General features: G+C 35.9%; 4 protein-coding genes across 18 annotated transcripts in view; 2 read left to right on the plus strand and 2 right to left on the minus strand.

Moving 5' to 3' along the window:
- eya4 (EYA transcriptional coactivator and phosphatase 4) overlaps positions 1-1,192 on the plus strand; it is a 36,126-nt gene extending 34,934 nt beyond the window's left edge. For all 14 annotated transcript variants that reach the window (XM_082146080.1, XM_082146074.1, XM_082146083.1 and 11 more), the window contains one exon: positions 491-1,192. In XM_082146080.1, coding sequence (XP_082002206.1) covers positions 491-680 — 190 coding nt within the window. In that variant the 3' untranslated portion in view covers positions 681-1,192. The remainder of the gene's footprint in view (positions 1-490) is intronic.
- A 1,499-nt stretch (positions 1,193-2,691) lies between these two features.
- On the minus strand, positions 2,692-6,440 carry rps12 (ribosomal protein S12). Its single transcript, XM_082146089.1, has 6 exons — positions 6,350-6,440; positions 6,175-6,220; positions 5,378-5,494; positions 5,081-5,183; positions 3,143-3,244; positions 2,692-2,786 (listed from the first exon to the last, which is right to left on the minus strand). Exons 2-6 carry the CDS (start codon positions 6,186-6,188, stop codon positions 2,724-2,726), a joined length of 399 nt encoding a protein of 132 aa, XP_082002215.1. The 5' UTR covers positions 6,189-6,220; positions 6,350-6,440; the 3' UTR covers positions 2,692-2,723.
- A 610-nt stretch (positions 6,441-7,050) lies between these two features.
- Positions 7,051-9,106, plus strand: LOC309481244 (SH3 domain-binding glutamic acid-rich-like protein 3). Its single transcript, XM_082146092.1, has 3 exons — positions 7,051-7,222; positions 7,612-7,779; positions 8,972-9,106. The coding sequence occupies exons 1-3, from the start codon at positions 7,178-7,180 to the stop codon at positions 9,032-9,034; spliced, it is 276 nt and encodes a 91-aa protein (XP_082002218.1). The 5' UTR covers positions 7,051-7,177; the 3' UTR covers positions 9,035-9,106.
- A 367-nt stretch (positions 9,107-9,473) lies between these two features.
- Positions 9,474-20,457, minus strand: sh3bgrl2 (SH3 domain binding glutamate-rich protein like 2). Of its 2 annotated transcripts, none has more exons than XM_082146090.1 (4): positions 20,217-20,457; positions 12,969-13,154; positions 11,710-11,781; positions 9,474-11,448 (listed from the first exon to the last, which is right to left on the minus strand). In XM_082146090.1, exons 1-4 carry the CDS (start codon positions 20,259-20,261, stop codon positions 11,413-11,415), a joined length of 339 nt encoding a protein of 112 aa, XP_082002216.1. In that variant the 5' UTR covers positions 20,262-20,457; the 3' UTR covers positions 9,474-11,412. The 2 variants fall into 2 exon arrangements, with proteins under 2 accessions (XP_082002216.1, XP_082002217.1); XM_082146091.1 differs by having other exon boundaries at positions 9,474-11,487; positions 20,217-20,452.
- Between the last annotated feature and the right edge of the window lie 1,399 nt (positions 20,458-21,856).

Raw genomic sequence — 21,856 nt, forward strand, 5'->3', positions numbered from 1 at the left:
TTTGATCAGGAGATTCTGTACTCTGTCAGAATGTGTCCTAGCGCCCCCTACTGCATAACAGTGGAAAGCCGGAAATGTCCGTCAATGGCGGTGAAAGAGTTAAAATGAACATTTAATAGATGAATGAACAATGTAAAATACTGTTAATTAAAATTAATAAAATGAACCTTTGTGTAAAGTGTTACGGTTTTTAAGCTATCTAATAAAAATGTGTTTGTAAATGCTTCACTAAACTCTTTATAAACCCTCGGTAGATAGTTGTGGACTAAATAATGTATCAGAGAATGTTGTTATTATTAATTTTTGCTATATGTGGTCTGGTTGATGGATCTCTCACCGCGTTTTCAGGAATGAAGAGAACTGTTGTGAACTATAACCAACTTTAAGAATAGACCAAATCTTAGTGGCTGACTCTGTAAATGAATGTTCAGTAAAGATATTCCTTACGACTCTTTTCAAACTCAAACTCACAGTGTGTTTGTCCCCACAGCACAACATGCCCTTCTGGCGGATATCCAGCCACTCTGACCTGCTTGCCCTCCATCAAGCACTGGAGTTCGAGTACCTGTAACACTCGACACCTGTATCATAAGCCTTTTTTGTACAACTATTTAAGAACAAGAGTACACTGCAATCTCTTTTTATGTTGTTGTTGTTGTTGTCTTTTTGATTATTTTTAAGAAAACTCTGGCTTTTAAGATAATTCTGCACTGTCTTAAGAAGACTAGGACAGACTAGTATGAGGGGAAAAAGGGATTATAATGGTCAAACCAGGCTTGTAAAGAGCTTACTAAGGTCTTACGTCACACACACTGCATTTCATGTCTGAATGAGGCGAGTTCTTCCAGGGTTGAGGTGAACCCTTGAAAGCGCATATATCCACACTCATCTACAGGAGCTTTATCTCTGTCTGTACTGTAGACTTCATCTCCACTTAAACAACAAGCGATGTACTCTAACAAGGAGCATTTAGAATAGACACACAACTCATGTAAATTATTTTACAGGAACTAGATTAAACACTAAAGGACGCTGTGTTTTCACATGGTATCGTTTTGATTTTGTCTGGGTTTTTTTTGTAAGTTTTTGACAAAAAAAAGTCTGTGTATAATTTGTTGTGCCTTATAAGATGTTTTGTGTGTCAGTTTTTATTTTGAGAATGTATGTAGATAAACGAAAAATGTAAACATTTGAGATTTTCTTGAGTTCTCTATTTTCTAAATGTTAAAAAAAAAACACTTAATCTGCTGTCAATACTGGTGCCTCTGAACGAAAGACATTTACAATCCAAAGATTTTTTTGTTTTATGTGAGGAAACGCTCATTTGTATTTTGATTCAAATCATGACAGATGGAAAGAAAAGGAAAATAAAAGTCAAGCATCAGAAAAAAAAATCTTTTAAATCTTTAATAGGTTTGGCTAATTTTTAGTTGTGTTATAACTTTAGTTTCATCCTGATGTAACACTGGTTGCATAGTGCTGAGGTTTCTTATTTAAGTAATGCAAGTCCCAACTACACTATTTTTCAATGTAATAAAAAAAAAGCTTTTCAAAAGCATGTTCACTTTAACTGAATGACAGACATTCACACAATTTTAAAGCCACGCAATTTGGATTTTTTTTTTTTTTTTGTTAGTTAAAAGTATTCCTGTATTCTTTTTAAGAGAGTATGCACTGTTAAATACTACAATTGCACAAAGCGTCACAAGAGATGGCGTTAACCCTTTCATGCATGAATTATAATCACAGTCAGGATTTTCCTGTTTTTTATTGCTCTTATGGCATGAAAAACAAAGTTTAATTTTTTTTACACATTTCACAGATGTCCTCTTGATTGGAAGTGAAGAGATACTGTATTAAACTGTAAAAACACAGTATACTGCGTATTAAACCAATTAATAAAATCATGTGAGAACTATAAAATATATACTACAAGATGAAAATACAGCTTAAATTTTTTCAAATGCAATTGAGTTTGTTTCCAGCAGAGAACTTCATACAAGTTGAATGTCACGTGTCTTTAATTTCGGGACACGAGTGGCTCAATCAAAATCTACAACCGGTGAAGGTACAACTCTATGGGAACCAAACTCATACTACCCAAATATGTGGATTTACTCTTATTTGCTGATAATTCTGATTATGTTCAGAATAGACCACATTAGCTCAGCTCTGAGAAACCCTAAGAAATTTCCATTGCTAGTTTTTTCAGTCTGAACCTCAATAGATCAATCAGGTGTTTTCAAATCTCATCTAAAATGCGCAGTGTTGGAGGTAATGTATTGCAAGTAACACATTTTATGTGATCAGATTAATTAAACGCATTACATGTAATGTCCTTAAAAAAAAAATTTTTTTTTAAAAAAGCACAAATGTTTTATACTAATTCTAATGTTATTTGGACCGAATGTATTAATTGGATGACATTTTTAGGGTCCTGAGTCTACCACAGAAGTAACTTGTTTTTTTACTGTTTAGACCACTACTATCACTGATTGCTATCAGGATGTTAAGAGTTTCAACCAGTATAACAGTGTTTATGAAGAACATTGCCAACCCTATCTTAAACACTCCAAAAGAACCAAATGAGATCAGAAGCCCTGACTTTAAGTGTTTGAATTTCACTCAGTTTAAACTTTTGCATGATCTGTCACAATTCCCCATGTCATTTAAAGAACACCACAAGCAACATTTAGTTTCCAAAAGATGTTTTATTTGGCGCCTTATTTCTTGGATTTGAAGTACTCCTCAATGACGTCCTTAGCCTGGGACTCTTTGCCGTAGTCCTGCAGATGGACACGTGAAAACATTAGACACTTTACATAAACCTTTTAACACATCAAATCAATGCAATCCTTGCAATAAATAGAAGTAAACAAAATATAAATCTTCCAGTTATTCAGTAAATTAAGCACATGTTGCCCTTCTAGGGACCTCGAAAGTCAAAACAGGACCATGAGGCTCGTGTTCAGGCGTTCAATCTTGCCAAGACATAATAAAAAAGACAGACACGGGGCACAGAGCGCCAGCATCTGGACTCGACCTGGCTTAAACACCCTAAATCTGAAGCCCAACTTCCAGAATGCATCATTTTAGATTAAGGAAACGTGAAGTAAATTAAAAACAGATTCTGGATACGAACCTTGATGACTACACAGCTGCAGCCCACCACCTTGCGGGGTTTGCCCTCTCTGTCGATCTTGCATAAACCGACCCACTCACCGAGCTTCTTATTGTCATCAACCTATGGAAGAGGACAGAGACGGTTATATTTTGCAACTACACACCTTTAAGCAGCGATTCAGGCATTTTTAAATCAGGCTTATGGGTGCAAATAAGTTGTTGGCAATATCCAAGAGAACACACTTGCACCATCGGAGCTCCGGCCCCAATTAAGATTTTTTAATGAGCAATAAAAAGAAATTGATCAACATTTTCTGAAGAGAAACATGAGTGATGCCTTCCACAAGAATAGGCTTTAGTTAATTGCAATAGTTATTAGGATGTTCTGGGTGGTCCAGATCAAAAGAGCCCAATGCCAGAACTCAGTTCTCACTTTAAAATGCAAGCGTAAGGGGTTTCTTTTCCAATTTTATAGACCACCAAGACATTGGGTTTCAATCCTCCTGGAGACCCACAGCACTGTACATTTTGAATGTCTCTTAGCGGATACATGCAATTCAGTTTACAGATGGCTCTCCTAATGTGATGATCTGAATCAAGCCTGTTAAAGTCACCCTGTAGTCAATCATTTTATTCCTTAACTTATCTTTGATAACCAAAATGACATTTAAGAAGTTTTCCTACATTCCTTCATGTCTTAAAACAGCTTGAATGCAACTCTACACCATTGCCTCATTTAGTATACGCGGTTCTATGAATAAGCAAATAATCCCCACCTCCACTCACACCAGCTCAAAGATCCACTTGTTGACAGGTTTTTGAGACGGTCTTTGGTTCACAGCAGTTTTAAGGAGAAAATACTGAGCAATGGTGTTGACTTATGAATTTGTACATGGTTTGACTTGAAGCATATTGAAAACACCATAGAGAAACATTAAAAGATTGATTTTCACCACAGGAGGACTTAAAGGGATAGTTCACTTTGAAATTAAATTTTGGTATGTTTTAGCTTACCTCAAGGGCATCCAAGATGTAGGTGTCTTTTTTTCCGCAGTAGTTTCAATTGTTATTTTTAGGTCAAACCGTTCTTGTCTGTCAGTCATATAATGCAGGTCGATGGTCACTGTCTCAAAGAGCATGCACAGAGTCCAAATTAAAACAATTCCCCATCGTCCAAATTAAACAATTCCCCATCATAAGTACACATTGATGACCCAAGACACGAAACGAGCGGTTTGTGTGAGAAAACGAACAGTATTTATATCGTATATTTTATGCGAAACCGTAGCCAATGCGACATCTAGTGTATATATCTATACCCGCCCGCGCTCAGATCATTTGGACGCAGCTGTGTTCAAGAGGTAAAAACGATATAAATACTGTCGTTTTCTCACACAAACCGCTCGTTTCGTGTCTTGGGCCATCAATGTGTACTTACGATGGGGAATTGTTTTAATTTGGACTCTGTGCATGCTCTTTGAGACAGTGACCATCGACCTGCATTATATGACTGACAGACAAGAACGGTTTGACCTAAAAATATCAATTGAAACTACTGCGGAAAAAAAGACACCTACATCTTGGATGCCCTTGAGGTAAGCTAAAACATACCAAAAATTAATTTCAAAGTGAACTATCCCTTTAAAAGAAAACATACAAAATATGTAGTTCTGCGAATCCCCAGGATTGAAAACCACTGGACCAGGAAACAAATTGTAAAGCCCAATTTATACTTCTGCATCAAACTCACGTCGTAGGCTGCGTGTAGCAGAGTAGAGGCTCCGGCGTAGGTCTGACGCAGAAGTATAAATCAACCTTTAGTCCAACTGAAAGTAACAGCTCAATTTGATCAAATCACTTGCAATAAGGACTTTTAATGATATGGGCTGATGCTTAAATTCTTACTCGATGAATAAGCAATAATAATAATGCATTGTTATTTTTATAGTGTTCCCACCTTGATGAGGTTGATCTGATGCTCAGCACAGAGAGCCTCCACCAGCTTGACGTACATGGGCTCGTCACAGTTTGCTGCCAGGACGCAGAGATGAGCCTGGCGCCTGTGAAACAAACAAAGAAAGATCACGATGACCCTTCAATCTCCTACAACAACTATGAATGACACGTCAACAGTATCTCAGACAGAAATTGGGTAACGAATGGCAGTTGTCCTCAGAGACTTCAGAAGAGGGAGCCAAATTATCATCATTGATACAAAGCAACATCTTAAAAAAATTAAGAAGTTATTTCTTACTTGTCGAGGGCCTTGGCGGCCTCACGAATACCGCGGGCCAGACCGTCATGGATGAGTGCGGTCTTCAGCACTTCAGGCAGAGCGGTGTTGACATCCATCACACCTCCGGCACTGATGCTGTGAAACACATACACAAGATTGTTATGGTGTAAAAAGACACAGGCGTGTGTGCACCAGCGTTTTAAAGACCTGCGGCTTCTCAGAATGATGTCTCACTCATAATTAAGAGTGAAGGGGTATCCGACTAAAGAATGAAAGTTCATCATAGCCGAGGTCACCATATAGAGTTACTAATAGTAAGTAATTTAACACAGGGACCAACATGGATTTGATTTAGAGGTTACAGGTGTGTGCCACACACATAAGCATACAAACATGCACAGACTTATTTAGTGTGGCACAAAAGAAGAATGCATTTAGATACAAGAGGGCCAATATTTACTGTTAAATGAAAGTGAATTGGACTTAAGTTATTCTGTTAATTTATATTAAGCCAATCCTCGCACAAACTAAATCAATGCTTAAAAAAAAAAACTAAAAGAGATAAATTAACAAAAGTCACGTGTGGAGTAACAGGCAAGAGCCTCTAGTCACCGTTTACTTTCATTGTACTACGCAGCCCATTCTGTTCTTACTATTCAACAGAAAAACATGGCTTTGAAACATGAGGGCAAGTAAAAACTAAGTTTAACAGTCACAGGTATTCAATATATTTTCTCTATACAAATTTAATTATTGCATACTTCAAGCGTGGATGCATCATTACTAAATAGCGCAGTGAGAACACAATCACTCACCCTTCCTCGGCCATTGTAGATTAGCGATGGATGAAAGGATAGATTTCTGAAATAAAGGCATAATACGATCGATATATTAATATCCATTCCTTCCGATACATCTTTGATCACTTTAAAGACAGGATGTCAAATATTTAAGACCGATTCTGTCAGAGAATACAAAAGTTCGCCCTACCTTCCCTCTGACTGCGGGTAAAGAGAACGTCATAAAGTCGACAACGTTGTTTTAAGCGCAAAAGGCCCCGACGGTGTCCATCTCACTGCCTGTACGGAGAGCCACGTGGAACTCTTTTTGCGGCTTTCAGGCTAGAGTTTGCTTGTTCTATTTCAGAATTGTTGTGTTGATTTATTTATTTATTTTTATGTAGAAAATATATTGATCAATATTATTTTAATACTTCTTAAATGTTCGCTTAATCCAAAACGATGGCATAGACAGTAAACACCTTAATCCACCACTAGGGTGCGTTATGTTCACGGTATATAATACGCACCTCAATATTTTTTTATTTATTTGTATAATACATGTATATATTCATATTAGTATAATTGTTCACTTAAAACACACTTAAAATGTATACATTTTACGTATACATTATACATCCAGACATCTGAGCCATTTTTTTTTTAACTGCTTCCAACTAGTGTCTCAGTCTGGATGATTTTAATACATGTGGTAAATTAGTGACCACGTAACTTACTTGTTGGGCGCACTACAATTTATGTAGGCTAATCTCGGTGGAGAAAAAAGAGAGAATAATCCCCTCATGCAAGTTTAGGCATGCCACACACTGATATATTTTATGGTGTGTGACTGAGTGTGTGTGGGGCGGGGTGGAAGAAGTTCTTGTGGTAGGTGGGGCTGTCAGGTGAACTGTCAAAACTTGCTTTCCTGGTCCTTGAGTTGGCTGAGTTTACTGTTTTTAAACGTTCACACAGCTTACTGAAATACTTCAGCAGCCACTTCTATTTTCAACAAACCTTTTGAATTGATTTTTAAAAGATGTCCGTCACAGTGTATTTCAGCAGTGTGAGTGGTTCTAGAGAGGTGTGTATCTGGATTTGTATTTGTGACTTTTATGACTGTCTAGCATTTGATACTCGCTGTTTGAAACTTAAACTTGCTGAATGATGATATGAACTTGACTGTTTTATGTGTACTCGCTTGTTTCGTATTATTTAACGTGCTAGACAGTCGTCTTTATGTCAAATTACATCAGAGAAGAAGTTATTTCTACAGTGATACAAATGTGTCCTCTGGATTATGTGAAGCCTTTGTATGTGTGTGCGTCTGTTGAAGGGTAAAACATTTCCAAGGTGCTGAAGAACATAAAGATTTGTAGTAAATAACAGATAGTTGGGGATAGATCATTTCTTGTCACATGTCTTAAGAAAGTGTGTTGTCAAAGGTACATTGTTTTCCATCTGTTTCTTAAGGTAAAGCAACATCAGTCTGAGATTTTCCAGTTCCTGGATTCCAAGAAGATCAAGTACCGTGCTTTGGACATCACATCAAGCACTGACGTGAAGGAGGAGATGAGGAAGAAAGTGGGAAACCCCTCAGCGATGCCCCCTCAGGTCTTTAATGGGGACAAATACTGTGGGGTGAGTCTCATTTTGCTATCTTGTTTTTGATACTGGCCTGTAGATCAAGGGACAGAAAGTACTCTCTATTTTAACTGCATCAAACCAGCCTCGAGTGAAATGGTCAATTGATTTGATTTTATGACAAGCTTCAGACGTCACCACACTTCTGCACCCGTCTGCTACACTTTTACAGCAGTGATTCCTTTTAAACAGTCTGAACCAATTTATCATTATTTGTTATTTCTTATAGTTTGCAGAAGTGTTATATTAGACCTTCATTGCCATGTTATCTTTAAAAATGACAATTGATGTCATGCTAAAAATAAATTAATATTTTAATTTGCATTCATATTTTCATTTTAATATCATTTCAATCATTCAGATGAACGTTTTAAAAAGAAAATATTTTCATTTGAAAAATGATTTTGCATTACACAGTGTTAAATCTATCAAAATAACTGAGTTCAGTATGCATGAGCTTGTCTGTTAATTATATCAGTTCTAAGTCATGGGAACACAAATAAAATATTTCCAGAGAATGACACTTTTACAGTTATTAAGAGTACACAAAGGGCAGGCTATATCCTGTAATAAAGTATAAAAAACATGGAAATATTCTAAATAAACACTTGTATGGGTTTTGCAACAAGTGTTTTGGACCACTGAGTCAGTAACTGGGAGATACAAAACGAGTTTTTGCAGTGTATGTTAAAGCTATTAATTTTGTTGCACAAACAACACTTAAAACAAAAGCCTTTGCATATAGACACATGAGACCTGTCAGGCTTGTTCACTTTCTTCTAAACAAAAACACACCCTTTAAAACACTCCCATCAACTATAGATGTTTCCATTGCTTGAAGTGCACCAGTGTGTTTTTGTGATCGTCTGCCGCCCTGGGGAACAGCTTGACATTCTCTTATGATGCTCAGAACAGCGCATGCCGCTCACAAATGAGCAAATAATCACACAGCTCGGATTCCAGACATGCAGTGTGTCTGGATGTACTTTACCACTAATGCCTGAGCAAATGCTTTAAAATCAGCTCTTCAGGCGTTCATGTCTTATTCTTTCGAAGACACATTTTTATTTGTGAAAACCATTCAAAAGTATATTATATAAATATATATATATATATATATATATATATATATATATATATATATATATATATATATATATATAAGCATATTCTGTGTTTGTGTTCATAGGACTATCAGAAGTTTTTTGATGCAGTGGAGGATGGGAAACCAGAGACATTCTTCAAACTCTGAGCTACTATAGGCACACTGCACAAATGTTAAGGAAATACATATTTTGCACCATTAAATGTAAAAAAAAAAGAAGATTTTCTATCAAGTGTATCTTTACTAAATTTTGTATCTACAAGGGTACCTCATCACATTTTGGAGTAAAGATGAGCAACTTCCCTATTTGTCCACTAGGAAGCAGTGTTAAATCTATTATTACTATAATTCAGTGGCCATGTGTTTCCTCTTAATTATATAAGTAGTAAGTCATGGCAACACAGATTGGACATGTAAATGCAGTTTATTCTGCGAGGGAATAGTTTTATCTGAACTTTAGCTTCCTAATTTAAAATGATCTTTATATATAATTGTTTATGCATATTTAATTATTTTGAGATCAAGCAATATTTGGCAGACCTGTTGCAGACTCTGCTGAAGACATCTTTCCTGAATGTAAAAAATGTTATGTTGTTTGAACACTGTATCCATTTTTAATAGTATTCAATTCATGAGTAGCAAACATCTGTATCTATTTATAGAGGAACCATATTTTCTCACGCTCCCTACATCAACCGCTTATACTAGCTAAAGCAAAACTGACACATTCAAAGGCATGCTGGGATATCTTGAGTGTTCCAGTAGTTTTTTTTTAAAGGTTATGCAGTCCACCCATATTATACTATGACAATACCTTATTAAAGTATTTGAACAATTAATCCAGGACAACACTCATATTATGCAAAACAATTGATTAAAATTAAAAGAATTTAGGTAACACTTTACAATGAGGTTCATAAGTTAACATTAGTTTACAACATTAGTTAGCATGAACTAATAATGAACTGCACTTATACAGCATTTATTAATCTTTGATAATGTTAATTTCAACATTTACTAATACTTGATTAAAATCTTGTTAACATTAGTTAATGCACTGTGAACTAACAATGAACAGCTGTATTTTTATTAAATAACGTTAAAGATAAACAAAAACAAATGTATTGCTTATGGTTAGTTCATGTTAGTTAATACATTAACTAATGTGAACTAATGAACCTTATTGTAAAGTGTTACCAGAATTTAAAGTTTAATAACAAATATTTGTTTTAAATATAGAATGCCACTTTGTTTGATATTTTGTTTTATATGCAATATTTTTTAAGTTTCAAAATGCATTTTGGGGCCACTGTGATAAGAAACACAAGAAACCATCAGCTTTTGAATATACTTTATTACAAATTAGATACATTTATTCAGTTAGATTATGAAAGTAAACAACAGTAACAGTACATATAAAGGAATGACTCATTTTACAGAATATGTGTGTGAGCGTGTGTGTAAGACAAAATGGGCATAAAACGTAATTGTGTCCTGAGAATGATGTGTGTGTATGTCTGCGTAAACATAAATGCAGTGCTCATTCATGTGGAATCATTTAATGACCGGGTGGGAGGAGCAGAGCAAGAAGTGAACATCATAATGAATAGTAAATGAAAATGCAGAGAAAGTAGGTATGGGAAAGTGTCTGTGTTTTGTTTTGGGGGGTTTCGGAGGAGAATGGCAGTAGTTTTGCCCAAGCGAATTGTTCCACAAAAACAAGTAAACCAATATTCTCCCCAGCACTGTATGATATAAGTGAATATATAAGCTACATAAATGGGTGAGCTGAAAGTTGAGGCATCACAGTGTTGTACATGCTACTATACCCCTGAGAAGAAAAACACACATTATCAGACATTTAAAAAGGGAAAGACTTGGAGAACCTCAAACAAGACATGAGTTCTTTTTTTCCACCAGAAGGAACAAAAGGCTGTAGGAATGAGATCTGAAATTCTGATAATAAATCATAAAGTGTTCAAATACTGATTCAGAACCAGTTTTACTCAGAGAAGCCATGAAAAGCCATTGCGGGGGCATGGAAACACTGAGCTCAGATCAGTACTGTTACACTGAGATCTTAATGCAGGTCAGGATTCTATTTCCTGTTTTGGCTTCTGGTCTGAGCTTCTTTTTACGAACAGATCAAAGCCTATGGAAAAGAAAACATTACCTGATTCTTTTGCTGTATCCCTACATTTCCTTTTGGCCATCTGTCTGAGCTCCTTAACAAAGAACGATTTACAAGAGACTTGTACACGCAGCCTTGCAGACACACAAACAAGTTCACTTCCATCCTTATATCCAATTTAAAAAAGAAGAATAGGATTTTCATGCAACACGTACAACAAACGAAACCAAACATAACATATAAATACTTAATTAGGCCATAGAAAACATTTGTAACCACCCTGTGTTTGAACAGACATACGTTTCTTAGGAATAGCTGGGCCGGAGGGCAGCAAGTGTTTTGGCAGAATGCAGTGCTGGCAGTGAGGGCTTCAGACCAGGGGACAAGAGTTACATCACAGGAGAAAGAGGCAAAACCACAGTGTTTCAGTCTATGGAAATGTCAATGACATGGTTCAGGATTCAGAGTCCTGCAGAGAATGGAATTTAATTCAATTAGATGTTAATCTAATGTCTTATCTAATGAGAATAGCCAGGAAACTCATGAACTATATGACATACAAAAAAAATCATCCTAATAATCAGTATGTTGTCTGGCTGTCCTGTAAAAATATCTATTTTGTTTTAAGAATGTTTCAGTTTTTTTACTGGACAGTGAATTGATTTAAAGACAGGTGGGAGTGTGTTTGTACCTTTACAGAGGGCAAACGGAGGAACGAGAACACCGTGTTCGTCTCTTTAGACTGGAAGAAATCTTCGTAATCCTGAAAAAGAATCGAATGATAATGACTGAGTAGAGTTTATAGCAACAGCAACTGTGTTTATTGCACTATTTTTCTTTAAAATTGGATATCTGTGAAACATCAAACTAAACCTACTGATTCAGATGATATAAACTATGGCATTAAACATCCATTAACATGGAATTTTATAGTTTTCTTAATATATTCCTTTTAAAATAAATAACAATAGCTCTAAATGTAAAACCTATTAGAAGTGTCAAAGTGTTTTGCCCTCTATATATGTCAAACAGTTAATCGCTGTGACATGTTGTGAAGGAAGCGGATCTACTGTTCTGATTGGCTAAAAGAGGTGCTGGGGGCGGGGTCTGAGAGTAATCAGGATTATTGTGAGATTAGATCATTTGGGCACTCAGCAAAATCCAGCCACTACTGCCATGAGTCATTCACAAAATATACAAACCTTACCTTAACTCAAGTGTTTAGAGATATATCATTTCTAATTTAAGATTCAAACTCATAAACGTTTTTCTGATACTTCGGCCATGTATGGCAAGAGAGTCACGGTGACATATTACACTACAAATCTAATTCATAAATAGAGTATGTGAATGTGAATATTAAAGTGTGTTTTGCCTGCAAAATCTGTCCTTTTAAAAAAAAAACTTTGTAAGAATTAGGCATGAAAATGCCTTACCTTACACCTTATATAAAATACATCTCATGCTTTAATGTGATTGGCTAGAGAAACACAATAAATACTACACTAGAATGTAACTGGCTGGAAAAGAGAGCAGTGCTGCACAGTTTACACCATGGATTTTTGTTTACATGTATTGATTTTTAATAAACATCCTCTCAAACCAACCCAATGTGTTCATTGGCCAGACAGAGAGCTTTTAGGTTATCATTGATTTAACTGTTTGAGAGAAAGAAGAGTATTTCTTCAGCAGACCCCTCCCAATCCCTGAGACATTTTACTAAGCCAATTAATACCATGAATTAAGGTCTGTAGTATATTGATGAAGATATAACCAGTGTGCGAGTATCTATCCAACAATAAATTAGCTTCTGATAGAAGATCATTGGTTAATCTTTGAATAAGTTAATGATGTTTTAAGGGGAGAGGTTACATCACCTATCCAGTGTTTGACATATCAAGCATATTGATTTTTTTAGTTAAAAGAATGGCACATGTGAGGCGGACTCACGCCACAATAGTCGTCTCCATTGAAGATCTGAGGGGGGAGAGGATTGCCCTTTTCAGGTCGTTTCTCCTCAGGAATGTTCCGGTACATCCAGAACCTCTGATCCTCCAGCATAGTGATGTCAACCTCCTCAAAGCTGATCCGGTTGGCCTCCAAAAATCCCACAATGGCTTGCTGGTGTTTCTTCACCTGAGGAAACACACAGTGAAGTTCTTCGGTCAATCTGTGGTTGTTCTTGAATTATCTGTTATTAAAATTATTAGGGCTACTCTCAAGTTAGAACTTGAGTATGAGCATTTATGAGTATTTGTGCATTTGCATGAATATTTATTTGAGTAATTATTTATTCAAAATTGGGAAGTGGAAGTGGTGTAATCTTAAGGAAACTCTGCAAGAGTTACTATTGCAGATTTATTGCATTATTTGACATATTTAACTCTGGTTGTGTGTCATGCAAAATACATTTAATAAAGTAAAATTAAAATGTGATAATATAATTGTTTTAATGTATTCATTTGAATATTAGCCATTTAGCATTTTTACATTTATCACCTATAAATTGGTCCATTAATGACCATTTTTGGACTGATAATTCTTGTAATTGTCAGCCTTGAAACATTTTTAATATAACAGGGTTCACACTTCAGTATAGTTATATGTTTTTGTTTGCATACGTGTACATTTGTCTATTCTAAAATTAAAACACACAGATGGACATTCCCATTAGCCAGATATAGGAGGGAGAGTATTGATCGACAAAGAGGGATTCATTTGAAAGTAAATGGAAAACATATTGTTGAAATGTACACACCTTAAAAATATTTTCCATAAAACATTTAAAGCAAATCAAATTTAACACAGAAAACAATGAAATACTTTGTATGTCTGTCATTGTGCTTGTTGTGAGTGTCCATTTGTGTGATTTATAAAAAATATAATAAAAATGTATATCTGTTCTTTGTCTGGAATCCTGTGTTAGGTTCTGAATCCTTCCCCATTAACATTAAATACATATTTCGTCCTTATCTTACTCACCTGTCTGTCACCATCTGCACTCACTTACTGCCTTTGTACTGTTTAAAAACTCAATAGGTTCATTCCAGTGCAACAATGCCAAGAAAAGCAGACTTTCCAAAGTATAAACATGTCTTTTTTTAAATTCCTAGCACTCATAGTTAATGAGTGCATTAAGAAGAGGCACACAGAGATGAAAAAACTTCCAAAAGAATAACATTACTTTTAAAAACCCCTTCCTTATAAGAACACAGTAGACTTGAATTGATGCATCAGTTAATATTTAAAAAGTTATAAAACTGAAAAGTATTATTAAAAGTATATTAAGTAAAAAAAACAAAAAAAACATACTGATGACCGAAAGTCCATTTATAGCTTAAAAACTATCCCTTTAACATAAAAATGGGTGTACACCCATAAATATTTAAACATACACACAAAGGTAGGGTTTGCAATTTTTTATTAACACTGTTTGTTATTGTCACGATATGTCAGTTTTGCTCAGCAAGTTTCAGTTTTCATGGACTTTTAGTTTGTTTTCATTCATCACATGTGTTCATTTGAGTTTTCCTGCCAATCATCATTTCCTTTGGACACTAATCATCACAGCTGTTCGTCATTTAGGTTATCACCATGTGTATATTAGTTCCTCACCATCTCTCTTGTTTGTCCGGTCTAGTTTGCGTTAGCACTTGTCTGTATCTGCCCGGTGGATGTTTATTAAACTTTGCATTTGAACTCATCATGATCTTCTTCATCTGTCTGTCTACAACCCTTGCTTCATTCTTCACATCTTGATAGCAATCAACAACAGAAGTATGTACATATATCTTCTGTGGACGTCTCAGGACCAAACATTTTTTGTCCAATACAATGATACGATGTCCTACCTGTCTGTCAACACATGTATTTCCATACCTCTGCGCACGTCATCAGCGTGTCCTGTAAGGCTATGCAGAGTTGTAGACACACAAGCTGTGTTCGAAATCGTCCCTTATGCTGCTTTTGCATAGTTTGTGCTTGCTGTTTAATAATTATTTGAAACTTAGCAAACTGGAAGCTCCTGTAGTAAAGAAAACATGTATCATGAACTCTGTCATGGAAACTATGCACAACCCTTAATTAAACAATGTAATAATCAAATAAAAAAGGAATTTATACGTGTATGATATACGCTGTACCCACATTGGACCAGAGGTTTAGAAAATGGTCAAATGGATGGATGACTCAGCTGCGGGCGCTATCTTCTGGTCAGACACGGGAATTAATTCAGTGTGACCCTCAAAGTGCATTATGGGTATTCTCTAGTCGTTCAGTGTACATTGGTTGTACACTCGTTATTGCAATGCATTATGGGTGAATGAGTGCACTCGATAAAGTCCACTATGGTCATGAATCCCACTATAGATGGTTGTCCCCTAAAATAGTGCTCTATTTAAGGGTATAGGCAGTGTTTTTGGACACAACCACAGTCACCGGGTGCCAATAACAAACAGCAGCCGGCTTTTACAGTTCCTCCTGAACCAAAACAATGAGCTTATGCTGCCTTCAGTCCATGTCATAACTGTAATTACAAGATGGCAACCCGTGTCATTCTACCGGATCTAATCTACGGATTTATGCATTTCTATGTCAATACTATCAACACTGAAATTAATCTGCCGCAGTCATGTGGTACAAGTAAGATCTCTGTAAGTTGTTTACGTTCATTATTATTGCAATGTTATGTGATTTGAGACATGAGGTAGTTTAACGCCGTCTCTCATGATGCTTTGCAGACTCTGCTTTCTGCTTTCATGTGTTTTAAAGGAGGAGTGGAGACACTCTGAAGGGAGGGAGGAATCTTATGCTTTCAAAGCTAGCTTGCTATTGCTAGCCTGTAGGAAATTGCCTACCATACCTTTAAGATAATGGATTAGCTATATGTAGTCCTTTAGCGGATGGTACATTATCCCTTCCTGTAAAAACTTTTTTTTATTAGATAACCCATACAAATTCATATTGTTAGTATTCAGCAATATTAAATACAATTTTTGACTTGAATGAAACTAGTTCATTAAGATTATCTTTTTTTGGTTGCCAATTTTCCTTGCTCAACAGGCTCCAGGACTGTCACGTTTTCAATCTGAGCACCTAACTATATGAGAGGCCTAGTTTCAACAGCTGTGTAAGAGGGAGTGACTTACAAAAACACACACCTACACACCATAGTTTGGCAATATCAAAGTGTGCTGTCCAAAGAGAGTGAGTTTTTGGATGTGTCCTCATTGTGGAGGAGGACAAATGGAGTACAAAAAGTCCCCTGCCTTACCTCGCCTTGCCTTCTCTATCTTTGTCTCTCTCTCTTTCTCTGCTGACTTTGCAGGCCATGTTGCTGGGCACCGCATGCAGAGCTGTTTAGATTAATTTTGTCACTAAACACACACCTCTGCACATAGAAAGCACAAGTGCATTACGATTCATACTCAGCGATGCATTGATAAGCGAATAAAATATCTCTCACACATACACATAAAGAAAAAGAAAGAAAAGTTAGAGCAGCTCTCTATTAAGCCCTGTCTGTGCTTTAAAAAAAAAAAAAAACTCTATAAAACTCCAGCCCTGATAAACAGAGACAATAGCAGCTCTAGCCTTGTGTCAACCCAGCACAGTCACACAATGCAGCTATTGATTTATCCACAAAACAAAAGACTGAAGACATAGACATTCGCTGTCTGTATGATTTATTTGAAGAACTCCCCTTCTCTTTCTGCCACAACCTGTTAATAAATAAGCAGGAATTGTGTGTTTTGTAAATGCTGTCTATATATATATATATATATATATATATATATATGAAGAGTTCAGATGCAAAAGCCTATAAGTGCCATCTGAAATTTTCTTCTAGAATGATCATTTTTATCAAGCTTGTATTATTTAAGTTCAGTAATTTCACTTAAATGGCAATGAAAATGACCTATTAAATGTCATTTAAGTGAAATTAGCATCACTATGGCTTCTTCTATCGCCCACTGTGTAATCTGTCTACCATATTGGACTGATCAAAGTCGTCTGAAACTGATCAAAGTCGTCTGAAACCGTAATTAGACGCATGCATGAATATCTATATCTGCAATCAGCAGACATCAGCAGGTGATTTTGCTGAACTAACACAACAAGACGAAGGCGTCAGGTAACACAACATTAAAAAGTTCCCATAGTAAAAGTAAAAATATAAAAAGTACCATAGTAAAAACCTGTTATATTGAGTGTATACAGAAACACAAACCAACACATTCTCACCTGTGAAAGGTTATCCCTATTCTTCAGGAATTTAAATCTTGGCGGTTTCACATCCAGAATCTGCGCGATGTTGTGGCATCATTGATTCTTACTGTGAGTGACAACACGCTGACTGGATGGAGGGCGCGCGGACGTGTCTGGAGCGGTCGAATGTGGATTCTACATATACATATCTATGATCGAGCAAGCCAGCAAGTGACAGACTAAATTATGAGTTGAGACATTTATTAATTCAACTGATTTGTTTAAAAATGCTGATTTGTTCCGAAATGAAACAAGTCTTTATGAGCGAGTCTTTGAATCATTCGTTCAACCGTTTTGTTTGGAACTATGATGGATCAAAAACAGACAAAGTTACAGGTAAAATTGCATCTAAAATGTAATTTACTTAATATTCACTTATGTTACAGTATACTGAATTGTTGTATATAAGTAATATCACTCACAATCGTGCCCTTTTTTTATAATATCGTGCTGACTCTTGACTACGGCCAATTCAAAGTCATTCTGATATATTCGGAAATTCAGCACTTTTGCTTATGATGTTTTTATATACACATAAAAAATAATCAGTGTTATTTTAGTTTAGTAGGCTATATTTAGCTTTATTTCAGTTATAGTTTTAGTCATTTGGTACTTGTTTATTTCAGTTAGTTGCCAAGTCAACATTATTAATGTGAACGTTTTTTTTAAGTTGAACTTTTTAGCGTTCACATCCTCGTAATCTCGTAATTACAACTTGTACCACCTGACCTCACCTGACCACCTGAGTTGTCATCTCGAAATCACGGTATTTACAACATGACGAAGTTTAAATGAACAGCATTTGGCTGGTCATATGATCATGACTTTTATTAAACTACTGATATGACTGGATTCTTAACCATCTGAATGTACATCATCAAACATATTTTTCAAAAGTACATATAAAGTTTTCAGTCCAAAACTTTTTATTGAGGGAAAAAGTGCACTTTTAGAGAAAGATAAATCCCATGCGGTTGAGAGTGTCATTCTGTTCTCAATCAATGAGCTGAATGCAATCTTACCACTCAGACTTTCTTAAAACACTTACTGAGCCTATATCACTGTCGAACCCATCAAACCACTAAGCTTAGCTGACTGAAAATCACTCAGTGAGTGCTCTCAGTCCTTCACATGCATATGCAAAGTGCAATGGTTGGAGGTGGATGAGTGTAACGACTGGAAAAGGTTAGTCAGGGGTATGACCTTTATAATCCCCTTCTGACCAAAGCTTATGAGAGCTAATGTGAATCAGGGTGTGTTTGTGTAGCCTAACTCTCAAAAATTGCTGTCATTTAAACAGTGCATTGCACAGACCGGAAATCCTCTTTAGGTACAGATTGGTTTCATCAACCATCACTCACTTCACACAAGCATCCCTTTGACACAAAACATATGTTATATAACAAACACATTTGTAATCTTAGTGAACAAACACACACACATCCACACATCAGTACAACTGGCATATTTCACTTTTCTTTTCTAATGATCATCTTGTTTGCCTTCTACAGAAGAGCGAGAGCATGAAAGAGATGTTTGCCTATATGAGAGCAGTGTGTGCTGAGAACATGGAGACTTAAAAATAGCTCTTTTTGGGTAAACAATCCGGGTCTTGTAGAAATAATGAGATAGCGGAAATCAGCGCATAACTCATTTAGGCTATTACCTCATTCTGGCACTTTTAGGTTACAATGCTTGAAAGTACTTGCCTATCTGTCTGCGAACATCAAAAAACACACGCTTCATCTCCATATCAGAGCTGTCAAATACACAGTGAGTCACTATACAAACATCATTTGATAACCATCAAACACCAAATGAATGACATTAAATACAGGAAAAAACTAATAAAATTGCACATCCTTCCTCCCAATCTCTGTTCAGAGACTGTGATCTCCTCGTTTAAAGAACTAAAAATCAATGTCACTGGAGCAACCAGCTAAAAGGCTGAAATATAATCCCTGCACTGAAGGAATCAGGATATTTCTCATGCTTTCCCTGCAGGCTGCATTACAGAGCGATTAAAACCGAGCTGATCTGCACGCCATGCGATCGTGGCATTGGAGTTGGCAGTGGGTTGGTTTGTACTGTAAACATGAACTTTGTCCAACCTAAGCTTTATGACTGGTTTCAGTGTGCCGAGGTGGACAACAGTTTTGGATTATCTCAAATAAAACAAACCACATTTTATAACCATTAGATAGATTAAAAAACACTTGATTGAAATCGTTGCTAAACATATAGATCGGAACTGAGCTTGACACTGATTATGTAATGAAATCCATTTTAGATTCATAATAAGTCATGTCTATCCAGAATGTTCTGCACTGTGTGGCTTGAAAAGAGTCACACCTCCAGCTTTTAGTAATAAAGTGGACAAGAGGTCTTTAATGGTGTGCACTTGACAATAATAAAATACAAAAATGTACCACAGTGTAACACCATGTTTTTAGAAAACCATGTTACCATTGCACATGAAAAACTACGTTCCATGGTTTATATAATTACCATGGTAATGCCATTTTACTTAAATACTGGTGTCACCTGCAAGAGAGGGTAGGTTTCCCATGATGGGCTAAGTTCATAAAATCAGCGGGGCTTACTTAAAAATAAAGCCAGAAATGTCTTGTTGTTGTTGACATATGCATATATAACTCATGTGCACACAACAACCTTAATGAGTGTCATAAATGTATCACAGCAGCAAAGTTATTCATTTAAATCTGTAATATATTCTTACATCTGTCTAATCTATTCCATAAAATAATTATTGAAATAGATAGTGTATGACAGTCTGTCATACATTATCTATTTCAATAATTATTATATGGAATAGATTAGAAAAACACAACAGATCACAGAATACATTTTCCTAGCAGCCAGTTTTACAACATGCAACTCTTAAATGCGTGATGTAAACATGTTACTCACCGCGACAGACCCGGACGAGGAGGCGATATACACTCTGATGACCATCCTAATCCTCACTTGCCCTCTCGAAAAAGAATGAAGCCTGGTTAATGTTGCGTTCTCTCGTTCTGTAGACTTCTTTGGACCTGCGGTGACGTCAACTTCACCCTTTGAAATTAAAGTGAGTGCGCGCGCCCAGTGTGTTATAATAAAGCCGCTCGCGCTCCATCAGTGCACTTCACTCCACCGTCGGGAGCGCGAGACATTCAGCGCTCAGCTCCAGCTCAAGAAGGGAATCATGGGAAATGTAGTTTTAATCTAAAAAAAAAACAAAAAAACGAAGCCTATCCTTATCATTCATCCGTCGTTGGGGATTATCATGTCAAGAACATGATGTTAAGTTAGTTATCATAAATATTATTGTCATCATAGTTAGGAATGGATGTTGCTGCCAAGTCAATATTGTAATTTCATTAAATGAGGAAATAGGCCTATAGAAACACTGTTATAGCCTAATATTGCCACCATGTGTTTGCAACCCAGTGTTGTGGGAAGAAAGGCAACAGCAGTGTGCCAATGTTTTATTATATCAATTTATATATAGGCCTATTACACACACACACACACACACACACACACACACACACACACACACACACACACACACTATATATATATATATATATATATATATATATATATATATATATATATATATATATATATATATAGGACCGTGCCAAAAGTCTTATAGGCACATTAGTATTTAGTATATACAAAAAAAATTGTATGCACAAAAATGATTTTAAGCCAGTTATTTATATATTTTGCTGTAGTGTGTCAGTAGGAAATATTAATTTACATCTCCAAACATTTCTTTGGCTATTACAGTTTTTCTCGATTGTTTACACACATTTTCTGAAAGCATGCCTCATATTCTCAGAACTCTACACACAAATCCAAAAACACACACACAATGGGCAAAACCCCTCCATTCTCCTGCAAAATGAAACTTTACATTCAAAACAATGTTATTTCTTCTCAAAATGGTATTTTGTTTTCAAATGACACACACAAACCATCATATGAATAGACATTTATAAGAACCAGTTGAACACTGATGTGCTCAATGTAAAACACTATGATGAATGGAAAACACTTCTTCTCCATTCATCATAATGACTTAGGCCTTTTTTTTTGTTCAGTGTTACACTTACTACAGACAGTACATACATAAGTGTGCTGTAAAATATTTGAGAATATTGTTTTTATACTCAGAACACACAAATACATGGTAACAAATATATTTAATTTTTCCCACAAAAACAATGTACACAGTGTACATCCCAACCAACACAAAGTTGTACATACAGTGGTCTACATACATTTATAAAACAACAGAAGAATTGAATGTATACAGTTACAGTAAAAAAAAAAAAAAATCCAATGTTGGCATCCATTGCACCATTGAAGAGCTGACCTGTTGCCCTCTTATGCTAAAGCTCTGATTGCTAATTGTAAAACTGTGTGACGGGTGTTTGCCCATGTGATGAGTCAGTGTGCATATTTGAATGGCAGTGTGTTCCTTGTGAAAACAAGAGATTTTCTGCATGAAAATTGTGCCAAAAGCAGAGAATTGTGTGTAGTGTTTTGAAAAAAGT

The sequence above is a fragment of the Leuciscus leuciscus genome (genome assembly GCF_965113295.1).
Source record: "Leuciscus leuciscus genome assembly, chromosome: 18".
In the NCBI taxonomy this organism is placed as follows: domain Eukaryota; kingdom Metazoa; phylum Chordata; class Actinopteri; order Cypriniformes; family Leuciscidae; genus Leuciscus; species Leuciscus leuciscus.

Bases quoted from the DNA above. Each gene is read 5' to 3' on its own strand.
- sh3bgrl2 (XM_082146090.1), bottom strand. From the start codon at position 20,261: ATGGTCATCAGAGTGTATATCGCCTCCTCGTCCGGGTCTGTCGCG. The intron at 13,155-20,216 runs GTGAGTAACATG...GTGTTTCCTCAG, and splicing joins CCTCGTCCGGGTCTGTCGCG to GTGAAGAAACACCAGCAAGC. The intron at 11,449-11,709 runs GTACAAACACAC...ACATTTCCATAG, and splicing joins TCCGTTTGCCCTCTGTAAAG to ACTGAAACACTGTGGTTTTG.
- rps12 (XM_082146089.1), bottom strand. The intron at 5,184-5,377 runs GTAAGAAATAAC...TTTGTTTCACAG, and splicing joins GCCGCCAAGGCCCTCGACAA to GCGCCAGGCTCATCTCTGCG. The intron at 3,245-5,080 runs GTGGGAACACTA...CCTCTTCCATAG, and splicing joins ATCAGATCAACCTCATCAAG to GTTGATGACAATAAGAAGCT.
- LOC309481244 (XM_082146092.1), top strand. From the start codon at position 7,178: ATGTCCGTCACAGTGTATTTCAGCAGTGTGAGTGGTTCTAGAGAG. The intron at 7,223-7,611 runs GTGTGTATCTGG...CTGTTTCTTAAG, and splicing joins GTGTGAGTGGTTCTAGAGAG to GTAAAGCAACATCAGTCTGA. The intron at 7,780-8,971 runs GTGAGTCTCATT...TTGTGTTCATAG, and splicing joins ATGGGGACAAATACTGTGGG to GACTATCAGAAGTTTTTTGA.